This window comes from Amblyomma mixtum, chromosome 5 (assembly GCF_055824585.1).
Source record: "Amblyomma mixtum isolate Tamu chromosome 5, ASM5582458v1, whole genome shotgun sequence".
Taxonomy (NCBI): Eukaryota; Metazoa; Arthropoda; class Arachnida; order Ixodida; family Ixodidae; genus Amblyomma; species Amblyomma mixtum.
This window is the reverse complement of record NC_143016.1, coordinates 65,479,117-65,497,347: the sequence shown is the minus strand read 5'-3', so window position 1 is coordinate 65,497,347 and position 18,231 is coordinate 65,479,117. Positions and strand designations below refer to the sequence as shown.

General features: G+C 46.4%; 2 protein-coding genes across 6 annotated transcripts in view; both read left to right on the top strand.

Annotated features, from left to right (window-relative positions):
• LOC149342481 (PHD finger protein 20-like) overlaps nt 1-4,114 on the top strand; it is a 35,004-nt gene extending 30,890 nt beyond the window's left edge. For all 5 annotated transcript variants that reach the window (XM_089544879.1, XM_089544878.1, XM_089544876.1 and 2 more), the window contains one exon: nt 506-4,114. In XM_089544879.1, the coding sequence (XP_089401005.1) occupies nt 506-642 (137 nt within the window). In that variant the 3' untranslated portion in view covers nt 643-4,114. The remainder of the gene's footprint in view (nt 1-505) is intronic.
• A 9,142-nt stretch (nt 4,115-13,256) lies between these two features.
• Nucleotides 13,257-16,391, top strand: LOC149342480 (uncharacterized). The gene is made up of 3 exons (XM_089544874.1): nt 13,257-13,490; nt 14,195-14,278; nt 14,478-16,391. The coding sequence occupies exons 1-3, from the start codon at nt 13,439-13,441 to the stop codon at nt 15,155-15,157; spliced, it is 816 nt and encodes a 271-aa protein (XP_089401000.1). The 5' UTR covers nt 13,257-13,438; the 3' UTR covers nt 15,158-16,391.
• The last annotated feature ends 1,840 nt before the right edge of the window (nt 16,392-18,231 follow it).

Here is an 18,231-nt window from a genome sequence, read left to right as displayed (position 1 = left end):
ATATAAGACATCTTGAGCGCATGAATGATACCCATGTCCTGTGGCTGCATTATTGCACTTGGCATTCGGTATTGAGGAGAGCATTGTTGCCACTGTCAATGATGGAAACACATGTGTCGCAGTTGCATAGAACGTCAGTGCGAAAGCTTGCCATGTCCTTCCATCAAAGGGGGGGGGGGGGAGGGGGGGGAATAATTGCATTGCTTTATATGGTTTGTCGCCAGGGAGTCTGAAGTACTTGGTTCCCTCCCCCCCCTTCCCCCCTTTGTACACAAGCCATGGTTTGTATGCTTGCAATCAGTTGGATGCAATATATTGTTATTTTCTTCACGAATGCAATGCATACTACATGGGACTAGACCCGAGAAAGTGCCACAGAAGTGCATTCTTACTGATATGCAAGCCTGCATGATGATATGATGATACTGTTGTTTGCTTAGTTTGGTACTTAGTGCATTCATTGTGATGCAGTTTGGCCCATTTTTTTGCATTCCTTTCAACACAGTGCTTGAGCATGAAAGCTCCATCAACGGCACAGATTCAAGCTTAACAGAAGAAGAGGACATGCTGCGCCTGAAGTTGTCCCTCAAAGGCCTCGTGAGAGACTTGAATGCAGTGCACCGGCTGACATTGTTTCGGTGACATTGACTCCTGCTGCCAAGGAGCAGAGTTTGTGTACATAGTTGTGACGTGGTATGTGTTCTTGTATGTAGGTTCTCACACTGTGTATATATTTTGCCGTAGGCTTTTATATTCCTTAAGTATTTGTGTTAGTATGCTGTAGCAAATGTACAAATTGTCTTGGTTGTTGGAGGAAAGAGTTCTGCAAACGCTGTGTAAAACCCTCTTGCAAAACAAATAATAATGTTGATAAGAGTACTACTGGTTTGTCAACATTGAAACTGAAAAACATAGTTACATGTATATCTTGTACAGTTGCACTAGTGTTTATTTGTTGGTGTAGTTTTTTTGCATACAAAGCATTTTTTTGTGTTCAGGTGCAACAGTTTGAATGCAACTGGAGCACTACCGTATTTACTCGCATAATAGGCGCACTCGCATAATAGGCGCACCCCTAGTTTGGTCGCGAAAAATCAGATTTTTTTATTTCCGCGCATAATAGGCGCACCCCGAACTTGCCGCTGTGATCAATACTGTATTTACACGATTGCAAGCCGACGCCTCGCCGCCCCCACCCCCAATCTTTATTTTAACAAAGTTTTTGCTGAACTGACTACTGGTCCACACTAGTGCTGCTGCGGACCCACAGCACGTACAACGACATCGTGTAGAACAGCCGCACACAGTTTTCAGGGATGCTCACTTTAAACGTCTGTTTGGAAAGTTTCATCTCCAGCCGGAAACATTCCCGACTTAGGCCCACGAAAACCTCGGCGCCTGGAGTCGCGTACGAAAATTTAGGCACGCCACAGACGCAACTGCCGCACTTCTCGGCCACGTCGAGTTTCCGACCTGCCGCACGCTTGCCGTGTTCGAGAGCAAACTCCCAGCCGTGTAGCTATTAAGGTGCTTGCCCGTCGAGCTAAAACAGCAACGCTCAGCGGCAAAGCCATAAACCACGATGAACTACGAGCTACCGCTGATCCCGGCACTTGATAGCAAAAAAAAAAAAAAAAACCAGCTGGTGATGCTGATGGCGATATGGATAGTGAACGCTGGCGGCGGAAGAAAACATTGATGACGATGATAAGCTTGGCCTTGGGCGCCCTTCGTGGGCGGCGTCTGGAAGCTCCGGAGCTGATCGCGGAGGCCTCCACGCGTGCATTTCAAAGGCAATTCCCGCGTGGGTCGTGGAAAGTTTCGGTGCGGCCCTTACACGTTTTTTTTAGATATTTTCTTCGGGAAAACGGGGTGCGGCCCGTACACGAGTGCGTTTATGCGGTATGTTCAATTTTGCGAGTCGAAAAATTTCCGGAAATTTTACCCCGCATAATAGGCGCACCCCGAACTTTGAGCCGGATTTTCTGGAAAAAAAGTGCGCCTATTATGCGAGTAAATACGGTATTTAGGCAGTGTGCATCTAGAAGTAAGTGAAAAGTTATGGAAATACAGTAGAACCTCGGTTATATAACTTTCAGGGGACCGCGTGAAACAGTCGTGTAATCGAAAATCTGACTGACACATGCGCGTAATAAACACGTCTGCTACTCCAGGTTTCGAAAACCACTTACCGTATTTACTCGCATAATAGACGCACTCGCATAATAGGCGCACCCCTAGTTTGGTCACGAAAAATCAGATTTTTTTATTTCCGCGTATAATAGGCGCACCCCGAACTTGGCACGGTGATGAATACTGTATTTACACGATTGCAAGCCGACGCCTCACCGCCCCCCGCCCCCCAATCTTTATTTTAATAAAGTTTTTGCTGAACTGACTACTAGTCCTCACTAGTGCTGCTGCCGTCGCAACTGCTGCGGACCCACAGCATGCACAACGAAATCGCGTAGAACAGCCGCACACAGTTTTCAGGGATGCTCACCTTAAACGTCTGTTTGGAAAGCTTTATCTCCAGCCGGAAACGTTCCCGACTTAGGCCCGCGTAAACCTCGGCGCTTGGAGTCACGTACGAAAATTTAGGCACGCCGCAGTCGCAACTGCCGCACTTCTCGGCCACGTCGAATTTCCGACCTGCCGCACGTTTGCCGTGTTCGAGAGCGAACTCCCAGCCGTGTAGCCCATCGAGCTAAAAGAGCAACGCTCGGCGGCAAAGCCACAAACCACGATGAACTACGCGCTACCGCAGATCCCGGCACTTGACGGCAAGAAAAAGCTGGAGCTGGTGATGCTGATGGCGAAGGAAAACGTTGATGATGATGATGAGCTTGGCCTCGGGCGCGCTCTGTGGGCGGTGTCTGGAAGCTCCTGTGCGCGTGTGGCCTCCGCGATCAAGCGCCCGTTGCGCGCAGCCGGAGCTGATCGCGGAGGCCTCGGCGCGTGCATTTCGAAGGCTATTCCCGCGTGGGTCGTGGAAAGTTTCATGCGGCCCTTACACGGATCTTTTTTTTTTTAATATTTTCTTCGGGAAAACGGGGAGCGGCCCGTACACGAGTGCGTTTATGCGGTATGTTCAATTTTGTGAGTCGAAAAATTTCCGGAAATTTTACCCCGCGTAATAGGCGCACCCCGAACTTTGAGCTGGATTTGCTGGAAAAAAAGTGCGCCTATTATGCAAGTAAATACGGTAAATTCTTTTTCCCGCATGTTATAAAACTGTCCGTTTTCGTTCTACGAGAATTAGTCCTGAGACCATGCACAGCCAGACTTTTCAACGCCGAAGAGGCGGCTTTAAATAAGGCGCGCGTGCGCTCCCCTCTCTGCGTGTCAAGTACAAGTCACATGCACCTCATAAACGATGACTGGGACGGCGCGCTAGAAATATGGCTGTTCCGAATCTTCAAAGATGTTTTGCGGCATGCAGTACAACCATGCCAGCGGCATGTCTTCGTGTTCAGACTCCTAGAACTGCTGTCACTCTGCGGCAGCTGACAGCAGTACCTCTGTTATGAACTCGCATCAAAAAGACAAAAATAAAACACGATTATCGCCTGCGACGTGAATGCGCTGGCGGCCTGCTGGATGATTGCTCACTCCTGGCATGCTCAGTGTCACTAGGCCTAACATGCTTCGCTCTGAAGTATTAGCAGAAAGTGCTTTCAAACTAGCCACTGGTGGTCATAAAAATCTCTAATCTTGTTACCTCTTGTACAGTAACGCTGGTATCATTGTACAACTGATTTTTCTAACGCCTTCTTCAGTGAAGCGCGTGGGAAAACAGGCTAGGCAAGACACCTCTCACCGACGGCCATGAGTCACACACGCAAACTCTGAGTCCGAGTCATCGGCAGAACCGTCATTAGAGGCTGTCATGTGCTCAGTCGCATCATTGTGTGCACATTTCTGTCTTGATTCTGATCTGAAAGAAACTTTTAAGCGCTGCGAAATCACCCATTTTCTCTGAGTCGGCTTGGCGGACTTTGCCACGGCCCGGTAGACGCAGTTGTTTCTTTTGGACTTTGCCATTCGGACGCATTCGCCCTGGTAGATGTAGGGGTTGACGTCACGTTTGCCAATAAAGTGCTTCGCCAGTGCCTCTCATTCTGGACAGTTCCCGACGGCCGTTGTACGAAGCAGGGCTTGCATACTTTTCCATCGTATAAGCCAGGCTTTTAATTCCTGTGAGAGATTCTCCGGGCCCATGCCAATTTGTCATAACATGCGGGTTGTCGCATGAACAGGGTACAACGCGTAATAGGGGTTCCACTGTAGAGAGAGCAGTCAGTAAACAAAATTAGATCAGCATTGAGGAGCAGTAAATATTTGTCCCAGCAGTTCGTGCGCTGCACAGCAAACAGCTAACCAGTTTGGATACATCGATGGATAGATCATCTGTGTGCATGACAGAGATGTATATTATGTGAAGCATATTAACGTAGGTTTCGGGCCTTCGCGCGACGCCCGGCGGTGGCCACCATTGACCTTCAAGTGACCTTCAAGTAGGTCACGTGACATGACGTCACGTGATGATGTCACACCGGCTGCAGATGGGGCCTCATATCGCACCGGCGGTGGCCACCATTGACCTTGAAGTGAGATCACATGATGTGACGTCACGTGATGACGTCACACCGGCTGCAGATGGGGCCTCATATCGCGCCGGCGGACATCGCCCAGCGGAGGCCTCCACGCTTCGTTCGGTTCGCGCCGTCGCGCGCGACACGGCGGCGGCGCCACCATCGCTGCATCACGTGATATGTGAAGTCACGCCAGGGATGAGGCGGCGCGCGCCCGCCGTCGCGTCGGTCTCTGTGCCCGCAACCGCGCCAGCGTCTTTGCGCCGGGCGTGTATGCGGTCAAGATGCCTCCAAACGCTAAGGACATGCTTCGCATCCACTGGGCTTAACCTTGAGAAGCCTCCAATTTTTTGTTTTTCTTTTGCACAAGGGACTAATTAGCTTAGCAAGCAGCTTGTACCATGGCAGTTCAGTATATCTTCTGACTGCAGTGCTTTTAAACTGGTTTTCTTTTGTGCGAAGTATTGTCAAAGCCCCCCAATGTTCCACTGAACAGAACACCGCAGAAGGCGCACTGCTACAGGAATGCCATCCTTTTGTAGCTGTTGCTCTAGTCGAGATGTGTGAACAAAATAGAGGTATGAGCATCCTTTCAATGCATTTTTGTGACAGGTTAAGTGTCAGTTCATTACACTGAGTAGGTAATTAAATATTGCTGCGTTAGCACAGAGAATGAATTCTGGTACAGGGGCTTTTAAGGGAAGAGTATGTTCCCAAAAAACAAACAAAGGTCGTGGGTTCAGTCCTGGCCATGGAGCCATATTTCAAAGAGGCTAAATACAAAAAATGCCCGTGTGCCATGCGATGTCGGCACACATTAAAGAACCCCAGGGAGTCTAAATTATTCCAGAGCCCTCCACTATGGCATCCCTCATAGCTTGAGTTGCTTCGAGAGGTTAAAAACCCTATAATACCAAGTCCAGAAAACAAAACAGCTATAGCTCAAAATCTTTTCTTTTTTTTTCTTTTTTTTTAAGTTTCAAGTTTATTTAATACGCACATAGTAATACAAATACAATAAAACCAGTACAGGAGGAGGTCCCATAGTACACGACTGTCGGGGGGACCTCCTAGAACAAATCAAGTGGGGTAAAATTGCAAAGAATGGAAGGCAGTGTATCAATTAGCATAAATAAACAATCTACAAAAAAAAATTTACAATGTTATGTGTGAAAAACGGAAAAAAAGTATATACAGCAACAACTTTGTAACATAATGCAAAGAAAATGAGACTTTAAACAAGGATTACTACTGTTTAGGCATGTGAACTACACAGGAAATTAATTAAGTACTCTTTAATGCGGTGATGAAATGAGTGAACAGTAAACGACGCTTTAATTTCACATGGCAAAGTATTCCAACAGGATGTGCCGGCAAATATTGTGGTAAATTTTCCATAATTAGTCCTCACTTTAGGTAGAAGAAGATTATTATGCTGTTGAAACCTAGTAGAATTAGTATTTATAAGCTGATCAGGAAAGCCATCAATATGAGCATGATGATTAATTACCTTGTAGATAATGATGGATAATTTCACAGTCAATAACTGTTGAAGTGGAAGTATGCGCAAGCTATGATAAAGTGGTAAAGAGTGTGTTAGGAATGAACTGAATGACATGAGCCTGATGGCCTGATTCTGAAGGCGCTGAAGTCTTTCAATGTGAGTGAAATATGTATTTCCCCAGCAGGACAAACAGTAGCTAAGGTGACTGTGGATATATGCATAATATAATGAACGTAAGATGTGCGGTTGAAAGTATGCACGTGTTTTGATTATGATATGAATGCCGAAGGAAACCTTATGCATGAGTGATTGGACATGGAGATGAAACTTCAAGTGCTTATCTAAAGTGACCCCAAGGAATCTGAAAGATTCGGAAATATGCAGTGCATGGTTATCAAGTGTTAGTGATGGTGGAATATTTATGATTCTGAGAGGAGAGTGAAATAGCATGAAAGTTGTTTTTTTGGGGTTCATTTGCAGCATGTTATTTTTGCACCACTGGCTGATATTATTTAGGTCTATGTTAAGTTTATGCTGAAGTGTGGTGGTGGATTTGTCTGAAGCGTAAATGGTTGTATCGTCCGCATATAATACGCATTTTGTGTGGTTTAGTGCTATAGGTAGATCATTAATGAATAGTAAGAACAGTAACGGTCCCAGTATTGATCCCTGCGGAACACCTTGGTTTATAGTCTGAGAGGTAGAAAAAGTGTCGTTTATAGCAATAACTTGTGATCGATTACTTAAATAACTGCATATGAACTGAAGAGGTGGACCGGAAATACCAAAAGATTCTAGCTTATGAACAAGTATGCGGTGGTTAATTGAGTCAAAAGCTTTTGTTAGATCGATGAAGATTGCTCCTACAATTAAGCCATTATCAATGGCTTGTTTGGCATTTTCAATGAAATTTATCAGTGCTAGTTCGGTAGAATAACCCTGTCTGAAGCCAAACTGTTGAGGAGATAAAAGTTTAAATGTAGTAAGGTAGTTCATTATACGCGTGCAAAAAAGCTTCTCAATTACTTTGCTGAAAAAAGGGAGAATGCAAATGGGACGGTAATTATTGATGTGGTTGCGATCACCTGCCTTAAAAATTGGAATAATCTTCAGACAATCTGGAAACACACCTGCCTTGAACATTTTGTTAATTATTATGGTGAGAACTGGGGATATGTCTTCTGAAATGAGCTTAACTTTAGAAGGATGAATCGAATCTAATCCTGCACCGGTTGTTTTGAGAGATTTAATGACTTGATGGACTTCTTCAGTTGACGTAGGATGTAAGTAAAAAGAGCGGGAGCAACGTGGCAAGGAAGGTAAAGTGCTTACGTCCTGCAAAGCCTGGGAAAAGTTAAAGTGCTGGCTAAAGGCACTGGCAATGTCACTAGGGTTACTATATGTTGCATTTTCACATCTTATCTTTGTGAGACACGTTTCACGACTATCACTGTTAAGAAATTGCTTAATAAGTTGCCAATTGCGTCGAGTGTCGTTGCCATTTTTTAGAATGCGATCTTGATAATAATTACGCTTAGCAAGTTTCAGTACCGCCGAAAGTGTATTGGAATATTTTTTAAACCGAGATCTCAAAGCATTGTTAAAAGGCTGGGTTTTAAGCTTTTTGCGCAAATTATTTTTTTTATTGATAGAACGGATCAATGAGTTAGTAATCCAAGGATTTCTCGGTGTTCGAAACCACCGCACAGCAGTAGTATATGTGGTGCATTCTTCAATGCATGTGGCAATTTTATTTGAGAATTGTTCGAACGCTTTACTTGGGCATTCCTCCTCCAACTCAGAGTTCCAATCGATCCGGCGAATAAGTTCGACAAATTGTTCGTCTGAAGCATGTCTTAGCATAAAGACATCAGTTTCGGCTTTTATTACTTTTTGTTTTTTCCCGAATTTAGGGTTAAACTAAGGGTGGTATTTTATGCTTTCAAATTCAGAAATTGCAGATATAATAAAAAATTTCGAGCAAATCAGATGCTTCTTCTTTTTGCATTTACAGTGGTGGGAAGGCTGCACCAATTGTGCCAACCTGCGCCATTGGATTAACTCTGCTACATGCTACAAATCGGTGGTTTTCAATGAAATTGCACCAAGGCTGCACCAAAATACTATTCCAGCAACCAGAGGTCATGGTGAATGTGGAGAGGTTGAGGGTACAGCATGGTTTGGCAGACTCTGGTTCACTCAGGCTCATTTCAGATCATGATCCGAGTCATGAGTGAGCCCAGACTCTGGTTCCGATCATGATCCAAGCTGTGAGTGAGTTCGGGCTTACATTCAGATCGTGATCTGAGACCAGGTCTGTCCAGTAGAGTATGGGCCTATGAAATCAAATAAATCCATGATGCGAGGTTGAACAATCCCAAGATCTCCATGATGCAGATTGGGCAGGAGTTTGTAAGGATCAAAAACACGAGTTTGCTGTGCACTCGTAATACTGGATACGCTTTGGTCGAGATGATGATGTAGAGTAATTTCATTGTTTCGTGGTATGTAATTTTTACGGCTGCTGCGCTCTTGAACATTACTAAAAGGCGAGAAAAGTTGATTAGTTGTCACGCTTGGTCTCGTTGAATATTAGCTGTGACTTGCTATGTCACAGTTGTTCTAGTTCTTCCTTAACTCTTTTTGCAAACTGCTAGATGGCTTTACAGCTGTAAAGGAAGGCCCGTATAGCTAGAGGCCTGTAGCCTGTAGCTAGAGGCTTGTAGCCTGTAGCTAGAGGCCTGTAGCCTGTAGCTAGAGGCCTGTAGCCTGTAGCGGCAGCTTTGTCGCAAACACTTCAGGAGAAACAGCAAATGCATGATCTCGAGCTTTTGTCTCGCTGCCAGGCGTCATCGGCCACACGAGCTTTAATTGTAGTTACGTGTAAGGAAGTCCAAATTTAGACGCTTCGTCGCAAACACTTGAAGAGAAACAGCAAAGTGCATGGGAAGCACATGGTGGCAACGCGCAGTGCCAAGATTTTGCGCGAAACCTGGCATATAGCATCACGCCGTGCAAGTGACATCAGCAGCCGGGGGTTATCATTGGTTCACCGCGCCAAATTCTTTTAGATGTCACGCAGCTACTGCGGCCGCTGCCACTACACGCGCGTCAGCAGCCAGGTAGGGGAGGGGCTGAGTGGGTGGCGCCGGCAGAGGAGCGCCAACATTTGAGGAGAGGCACACGAAAATTGAGAGGAGATGGAAAGGTGCGAAGATGGGGAAGTTCAAATTTTGACTGCATGTGTCTCATCTTCCATAAAACGCATTAAACATTCTTGCTGGAGCATATTTATTAAGCAGCATTCTTTAATATGCCAAACATGCCGCATCTTTATTGCGAGCCCCTTTCTGAGTCCATTGAAAGGACTGTAGAGACCAAATTTTAGCTTGCGTGTTTTCTTCTTTCAAACGATGCTTTAGACACTGATATACATGGCGCATCCCTTGGTATTCGTCGGCGACCGCTAATTTATGATTGAATTTCTTCTGGGTGCTGTTTCGGTTTCGACTTTCGAACGATGGCTGTGATGTGTAGTTTATGTTTAGGTTATGTGAGGAATGAAAAATCTGCTGTATACAATTTTGCTGATAAGTCGTTTTATGTCATTAAGGGTCTTGAAAGAGGCTGGCTAGAGTTGTAATGAATTAGAACTACGTTTCAATGATGATATTATATAGCTTTTCTAGTGCATAATGTGACCTGAACAACTATACGTCACAGCTATTGTTTGGTAGATGAAACTGAAATATCACGAGAGAAATTCGATTATAAATTATTTAGCGGTCGTAGGCAATTACCACGCTAATCCATGTATTCTAAGGCCTAACGCATCATTTGAAAGAAGAAAACACGCAATAAAATTTGGTGTGTGTAGCCCTTTAATACCCATATAGTATACGGAATTAATCATCCTCTACATTCATATATAACCCTGGGAGCCCTCGTAGACCACTCCTGGTGCAGTGGTGCGGCGGATAGGTGGTGCACCACTGCCCTGTGATGGCAGGTGCTGCCTTCAGCAGGGCTTGTGAGAATCAGGTTGGTCTTCCCAAGGAACCTCTAGCAACCAACCATTAACTACTGCCAAACCGTCTTCTCCTATATACTGACTCAACACAAGCAGTAAGGGCTCTACGGCGTGTAGCCTGTCCCCTGGGCATTGTTGTCAATGTGTGCACCATTGTGAAATCATATCCTTGCCCTGTCCAGGTTGTGTGTGCTCGACACAATGCGCACCATCTTAGGGAAGCGGACAATGTGTCCATCCACTGCAAGTGACATACCAGCTGCATCTAGTGAAATTGTCTGCAGGAGACTCACTGTACTGCCTAAAAAGGAATTTCTCCACTGTTTCACGCGTGCTTTGATTCCACCGTGAGGATCCAACCTTCCTGGCGACGCCATGAGGAGGGAGCTTTGAGGCGAATCCGTGTGGATGATGCGCTGATGCCTGCGGTCAAAGTCTCGTGGACATCATAGACCCTGCTTCTGAACTGCCCCTTTTGCCCTAGTTATGCTACAGAGGCGACGTTAGCTCACATCATGCTAACTTGCCCCGGACTTCAGATGGCACGCAAGCGATACCTAGGCATTTAGGATTACTACACCAGCCGACCACCAGACACTCGAATTTGTACCCATGGGCCCCAATACCGGGACTTGTTGGTATTTTTAGCAGACACCGGCCTGCACATGTACACCTCCCGACAAAAGTATACGTCCCAGGGGGTTTGTTTGTGAGGCCTGCTGTATGTCTTGTTACGCCTCAGCGGCCGTAACCTCTCGAAAGAGGAATGGCTTCACATCCTCCATCCTCCCAAGCTTTGGACTGCTAAATGTGCTGGGGACCCCGATAAACAGCTTAGAAGCAAACCCCTTGGGCTGTATACTTTTGACGGGGGCTGTACATATCTCTTGTGCCGAAGGGTTTAGTTGCATGATAAAAAAAAACTGCCACTTGCTATGGTGGGCAGTTTGCTCACAATGCAGAGGGCAGGTTATGAATATCTCACAAGGCCACGTGACAGCTTTTCGCTCTCGGCCAACGACGATGAAGCCTGCTATTTTTCCACACAGTACCTTAACTCTACAGCATTAAACACAGAGAAGTTAAATCTGCGAGACTTATTATTGGACACTTCAGTTTTCGGCTCAAGTGAGTCCGCACATGGCAAACTATGTAAAAAAAAAAATCAAAGGCATTACTAGTTTGTAGGGTTATTATTGCACATGGGCTGAAAAAAGTAATCTGATATTTGAAACATACTGTTTTTTGTGTGTTTTTGCATTTTAGCATTTTCGCGCTCCTACTCTCGACACCAGTCGCCATCTGTCGGCGCGCGCGGCCCGAGGGACTGCGGGTCGCGCCGGCGCCGCGCGTAGAACGCATGTTGACGTGCTCGCTTCTGCCGTAGTGCTCCATCAGCTAACGTATGAGGGTGTGTGCTGTGCGTCACTATTCACATTTTCCCTTTTCCAGACAGTACTGCGGTTATCTTGTGCGCAGTTACTCGTTAACGTGACATCCGAGGGTAGTCGACCAGGTAGTGTACCGACTGGAAACCGCACTTCTAAGCATATTTCTGCGCTGTCGTGTCGTTTGTTGCCGCCTTTTACGTGCGATATCATCTATGATAATTTTATGCATCAGAATGTAGATCTATTGATTTGACTCAGTGGAGTAGTAACTGGATAGGCGAGCTGCAGACTGAAGGTTGTCCCGACGGAGCGCGTGTTTTCGATCACCAGTACGTGTTCGGCATCCTTGCGCTGAGCTTGCTCTTGTTCCCATTAAACACATTTCATGCACAGGATTGTAAGCACGACCGCTACAGATTTCAGCTGCTTTTTCCGCACGCATGTCAGAGGGATCTGGGCGGTAAAGGTTTATCTATAGTATATTTCTGCTGTTGGTATACCTACACTAGTTTGGTTTGGTTTATTAATGTTTTACGTCCCAAAGTGACTCAGGCTATGAAGGACGCCGTGGTGAAGGGCTCCGGAAATTTCGACCACCTGGGGTTCTTTAACGTGCACTGACATCGCACAGTACACGGGCCTCTAGAATTTCGCCTCCATCGAAATTCGGCCGCCGCGGCCGGGATCGAACCCGCGTCTTTTGGGCCAGAGCCTAGAGCCGTAACCACTGAGCCACCGCAGCGGTGCGGTATCTACCTTATTCATAGGAAAATACTATGCGCGATTTCATTACATTTTCCACACTTAGCCAAACGGCTACGCAACGCTCTCACACGCGGCGAGAGCTCCTGAATAAAATAACACGACTTCGGACCTCAGAATTAGTGAAAGCTGGATTAGCTGCTCGTATCTATTCAAGCTTTGATAAATTAAGCGAAAGTACGTTTTTATACACCAGGTTGCATAAACCATGACAAAATTTGTTTTCTGTTGGCGCTGCGACTCAGTTGAGCTCACAGCGGTAATTTGTTGATAAACTGGCGCGGCGACAAGAAAGCCCTAGCTGTTTGTGGAAGGTGGGGGGGGGGGGGGGGGGGGGGCTTTATGGCCGGCCGGCAGGAAGGAATAAGAGTGCATGGGAATTGGAACTGCATGCTAGCCGCACACCTAATGCTTGATATTAAACAAAAAGTTTCTTTGCGGTGGAGCACCAAGACGGAATTCGATATAAGCACCAGCGCGTTCTAAGCGTCGGCACAATTAACCTGAATGTCAAACTAAATGTCATTAAAACGCATCAATGTTATCGCTTTGATAACTTAAATACTTCCTGCAACACAGCCACGCTGCGGAAGTATGCTCGACACTGTTTCTTTAGCGCCCCGCGGAACTGCCCCAGCCCCGCAGTCCCCAAAGAAACGCCCGCACCGCGGCGCGCCAGTCGGTGCAAAATGGCCGCGCCCGGGAGAGGCTCAAAATTCTGGTCTATAATAGCGCTGTAATCAGTGAACGCAAGCCTGCAGCGTTGTCACAAGTGCGCACGTCCGTACCGCCGGGGCCCGCTTTTCTCAGGGCCCCTAAGCACTGAGTTCCCATCCTCATGGTACCTTCGGCTGGTCGCTCCGGTTCTCTCGTTCAGAGCGACTGGAGCGAGAGCAGCTCCCAATCAGAGGCGGGGTGGAAGACGCACCAGCCGAACGCGTAAGCGCTCTCCCGAGCAGTGAGAGGGACGGAAATAGCTGCAGAGGGCTACTTCCGCCAATATCAGACCACAGCGCCGCCCGGCAGCCGACCCCGCAACCATGCCCGCGACGTTCCGAAAGGCTGAAGCGGCTACCAGGATAGTGCCGTCTGTCTGCTAGGTGCAGGCAAAAGTAGGCGAAAAAAAGTATCTGTACCGTCCCGACAGCTTCCCAATATGGACACCCCGACGACCGCTGCGCAGCATCTGCTCTTCTGCCTTTATGACGGTAAGTTTGCAATACGAAGAACGCGCGCAGTGTGTTATGGCTTTCGACTCACGTGCTGTTGACGCAGGCTTTTTCCCGCGCTCAGCCATAGTGTCGCTTGGTGTTCTGTGTGCGTCCCAGGCCACTTTCGAAAGCACATATTGAGGCAGTTTAGCATGCAAGTGACTGAGCGAATTCTACAAGTGACGCGACGTAGCGAAAAATTACCGACTTGTGTTGGAACCTCGTCGCGGTGGCCGCTCGAAATGTGTTTGCGCCGCGGCACCAGATATTGCGAGCGTTGTCGCTTTGCTTATCAAAACATTTATTTGTTAGGTGCACTTACAAATGACCCACCTGTGTTTTGCGGGCAAGCATGTAGCGGTGTGCATATGCGAAACCCCACGATCAGTAGTGAAATCGTCAGCAATTGTAAAAATCCAAAATGTTAGGCGATCCCTCACGAAATTCACTACCGGGGTCATAATACACTTTGAGACGGTTATGTCAGCTCATCAGTTAAATTATGTGCATGGGGCTGAGGACTTGGATTATTTTCTTCTTGACAGCTGTTGGAGTTAACGCACTTCTGATAGTGTGAAGATTTTTTTTGTTGTTGGCTTCTGTGGCAGACTCTCCGGGCATAAATAAATTGCCTTGCCTGCCTGTCATCCATGTGTGAGGAAGTAAATTAAAATGTTTTTCCAATTTTTGTTCCTGAACAGAAAGCCAAGGAAGTGAAAACGAAGTACATCTGCAAACAGTGCCTGAAGATGGGCAGTCCAGCAGCACCATCACTTCACCTAATGGTATGTATATATACTCCCAGGTGGAAATCTCACCTCTTCGCTTTGAAATCACTTACCTTCTTGCAAAGCCTTGCACGTCTAACATTTATCAAGCAGTAGCATTAGTACATGTGGATTTTGCACTTGTACCAGAGCAAGCAAGCTCCAAGCTTCAAGTGGTATGAATGTGCTAAATTTTTCTCTTTATATCCTGTGACAGGTACGTGGACTACAGGTGAAACTAGGCTGCTTCTCGACCATTATGCGCGATACACACCACAAGTTGGCCCTCAACGGAGATTCCGCAGCAAGAAGATTATGTACGAACAGATCGCACAAGACATTCAAAGAGTGCTTGGAATCGCTCGCACAGGAGTGCAGTGTGAAACCAGATTCAAGACGCTGGCGAAACGAAAGCGCAACGAGGACAAGAATAATGCAACCTCCGGCCATTCTCGCTGCGCAGTGTCATATGAAGAGGAATTTGCAGCAATCAGGGCAATCGATGATAGCATCGAGCCAGAGATTTTGCGAGGTGTAAGAAAAGTTTCGTATAAGAAGACCATACCAAATACTGCTAGTGCAGTGCCTTCAAGTGTAGACAGTTCTGATGGCTGCAGCCAGGAAAGTGTTAATATATCGTCTGATGACCATGCAGCAGATTCTGGTTCATGTCAAGGGACAGAAAATAAAAGGTGCCGCCCAGACAGAAAGACGCGCCCAAGCACATCTAGGATGCAAGAGATGGCATTTTTTTTTGAAGAAATGAGAAAGGTTAACAATGAAAAAGAAGGTCGGCGTGAAGCAAGAGAGCAGAGAAAAGTCGAAAGGCACCAGGCACTACTCAAAGCTCATGCTGAGCAAATGGCACTGATGAGGGAGATTTTTAACTCCAAATAAACAATTGTTCATGATTGAAAGATCCTATTTATTCAAGAATATTATCAAGCAGCACTTTAGACAAAGTTCCTTCGTTTGTACCTGTTGAAAATCACAACATGTGTTCTTAAAAGAGCAATAAAAGTTCGAGAAAAGCAATCATTTGTCCTCAACATCATTGCAGCTTCAAAAGAGCTGTACCAAAGCTTCCCTTTTCAGTTCTCCAAGCCTCCGAAGGGCACTATCACGAGCAGTTGGTTGTGTCGGTTGGTGCGTTGCCAAGTCTCCTTGCTTATGCCTGCAATGCCCTTCGTCTGTATCGTCATCACTCAGCAGGTCACCAACATCACAGTCGCCGGCATCCAGACAAATGTTATGAAGGACACAGCAGCTGAGGATGAGCTGGGTAATCTTGTCCACAGTATGAAACTCCACAAACCGAAGCTGCCGAAATCGTTGTTTTAACATGCCGAATGCATTCTCAATTTTCACTCGTGTTGCAGCATGGCGGTAGTTGTATGACATCTTTGCCCGAGTCATGGTGCCATAATTCCTGAAAGGTGTGATCATATACTCCCTTATTGGATACGCTGCGTCTCCTAAGATGTGGTACTTGTTATTTTCGCATACCACTGGTAATTCTTCGTGCACTGTAGACAGCCTGAGGACCCTGGCATCATGTATCTTGCTAGGTGTTCCCGTGAAAACGTCTTGAAATCTGCATCTTGAGTCGCAAATTCCTTGCATCGTCAGTGACACCTGGTCATGTCTGTTAACATAGGTAGACTTAACCTTGTTGTCCGGACATCGCATACACACATAGGTGCCATCAATGCAGCCAAGCACATTGGGGAAGCCAGCAATCTGAAATGTATTAGTTGCATTAGAAGCATAACATGACATTTCCTTATAGCATTATATGCATGTTACTTCCATGCTTCGATTCTTCTGTACTGTATAAATGCTAAGACTTTGACATCAAACCTAATAAGCAACTACGTCGGCTACCTGCCCACAACTGTTAGGCAGACTTTTAAAAAGATAATCCCTAGAAAGCTTGTAACATCATTCATGCAAGAGCTTACCTTCTCGAATTCTTGAGCCACAGCTTCTTTGTCGCTTGCAAAGTAAATTATTTCTGGGGCAATGTCACATAAAAATTCCATGACTCTTGTGATCACCACTTGCACTGTTGAATCGGCCATGTTGAAGAGGGTGGCTACTTGCCGCATTGATGCCTTGTTGCCAGCGTACCTGGAAATTATCATTGCATAAGAATGGCCTACATTCATAGAGCATCAATGTAGATATACATGTGTGGAGATGTGCTTTGCCTTGTCCCTGCAGAGCACTTCGATGTTCCTGGCTGCGCTCTAAGTGCCCCGGAAGCACTTTATAAAGCACGATATAAGAGACCAATAAATATATATAAGGAAACCCTCATCTTTTCCACCGCAGCCTGGCAGAAAAGCTACACAAGTTTTGAACAGGTGTGGTTGACGTGCCGATTTATGAGTTGTAACAATCGCCTGCCTGATGTAGCAACGGTGGTAGCGGTAGTAAAAACTCTTTAGTTCCTTCAATAATCGCATATTTGTCAAGCAACCAATTACGTTTCAAGATTAGGCGTCAGGATTGCGTTTATATCGGTGCAAAGGAGTGGTTGTATAAAGGGACGCTTCTTTTCTCTTTATTTCTTTGCCATCTTTATTATTTCCCAGCCATACCCTTGACTATAATACAGTTCGTGAGTAGACATCAATCATGGAGGTGAAATCCAGAAAGGATACGGACAAGTACTTTTTTTATCGCTTTAAAGAGCAGTCATGCAGCTGGTCTATTTGGCATGTACAGTACAAAACAACACGAGAAACGCACCCCAAGAACATATCTTTTCCCGATTCAATACATAGAATAAACAAAAGACTGCTCACCAAAGAAAGGAGAGAATGTGCTCTTCTGCAGTTTTCACCGGGGAGCCACCGTGAGTTGCGTCCGAGGGGTAAAACCTAGAGCCCTCGAATCTCTTGATTAGCCCATGGCATGCCTTCATAGGGAGACGAAAATTCCTGCGAAACTGGTTTAGAACAGGCATATATAGACAGCCGCTGTCACAATGTTCACTCAACTTTTTCTTACCTCTTCCTCGGAGTAAAGCCGCACTACTGTCTCCACGTAGTTTGTGACCTTCGGTATTTTTTGCGGAACACTGAACAGTTTGGCGAACATCACCTCGTAAGCTTCACAGTCGTCGGAGCTAGAGGAGTCACTGCTCTCTCCTAATTCCAGAAGAAGCTTTGACGGTGCTCCAAATGTCGCAATATGCTTCCGCTTTGCCATGACAAAAATCGCGTAAGATAAGGGCCAAGCTACGGAAAGAAACGGAACTATTCGCGCCTTCGCCCCTTCGCATTTGCCGATGCAGAATCGCCGGTGGCCGTCGAAATAGGGCGAGGGCCTGTCACGTGATCAGAACTCGGCGGGAGCGTCCAGTTGCTCCGAGAGAAAAGCCAGAGCGTCTCGAGCTGCTCTGAGTGAGAGGAGAGCACTGCGCAAGAACCAGGCGAATGTGATCAGAGCGCCAGCTCTCGACCAGCCGAATGCGTGTTCGCCTCTCAGAGCACTACAGAGCGCTCTCAATGCACCAGTCGAAGATACCATGACTCTGTTGAGAGCCCCTCGTGTAGGTCTTAAGGCTGGTTCACATGCAAGCGACTGAGCGATTGAGCGGCGCGTCGCAGCGAAAATTTCCAACTTGTTGGAACCTCGCCGCTCGTCGCAGCGACGACTCAAAACTAGGGGTGTGCGAATATTCGAAATTTTCGAATATAATTCGAATATTATATTTCTAGTATTCGTATTCGATTCGAAATCCAAGTATTCGTGTTGTCTCGATTATTCGACCCGACGCGAATATTCGTATCTAGCCGAATATTCATTGTGAGCACCGGCGTTCATTTCGGTCCGCAAGCCCTATCGACAGAAACATAAGAACAGGGCGGCGCCCAGCAACGTTACTAGTAACGTTGGCGCCCAGAGCAATGCGCATTCCTTCCTCGAAGATACTCCTAGGGCCATGGCGTAGCTGACTGCGC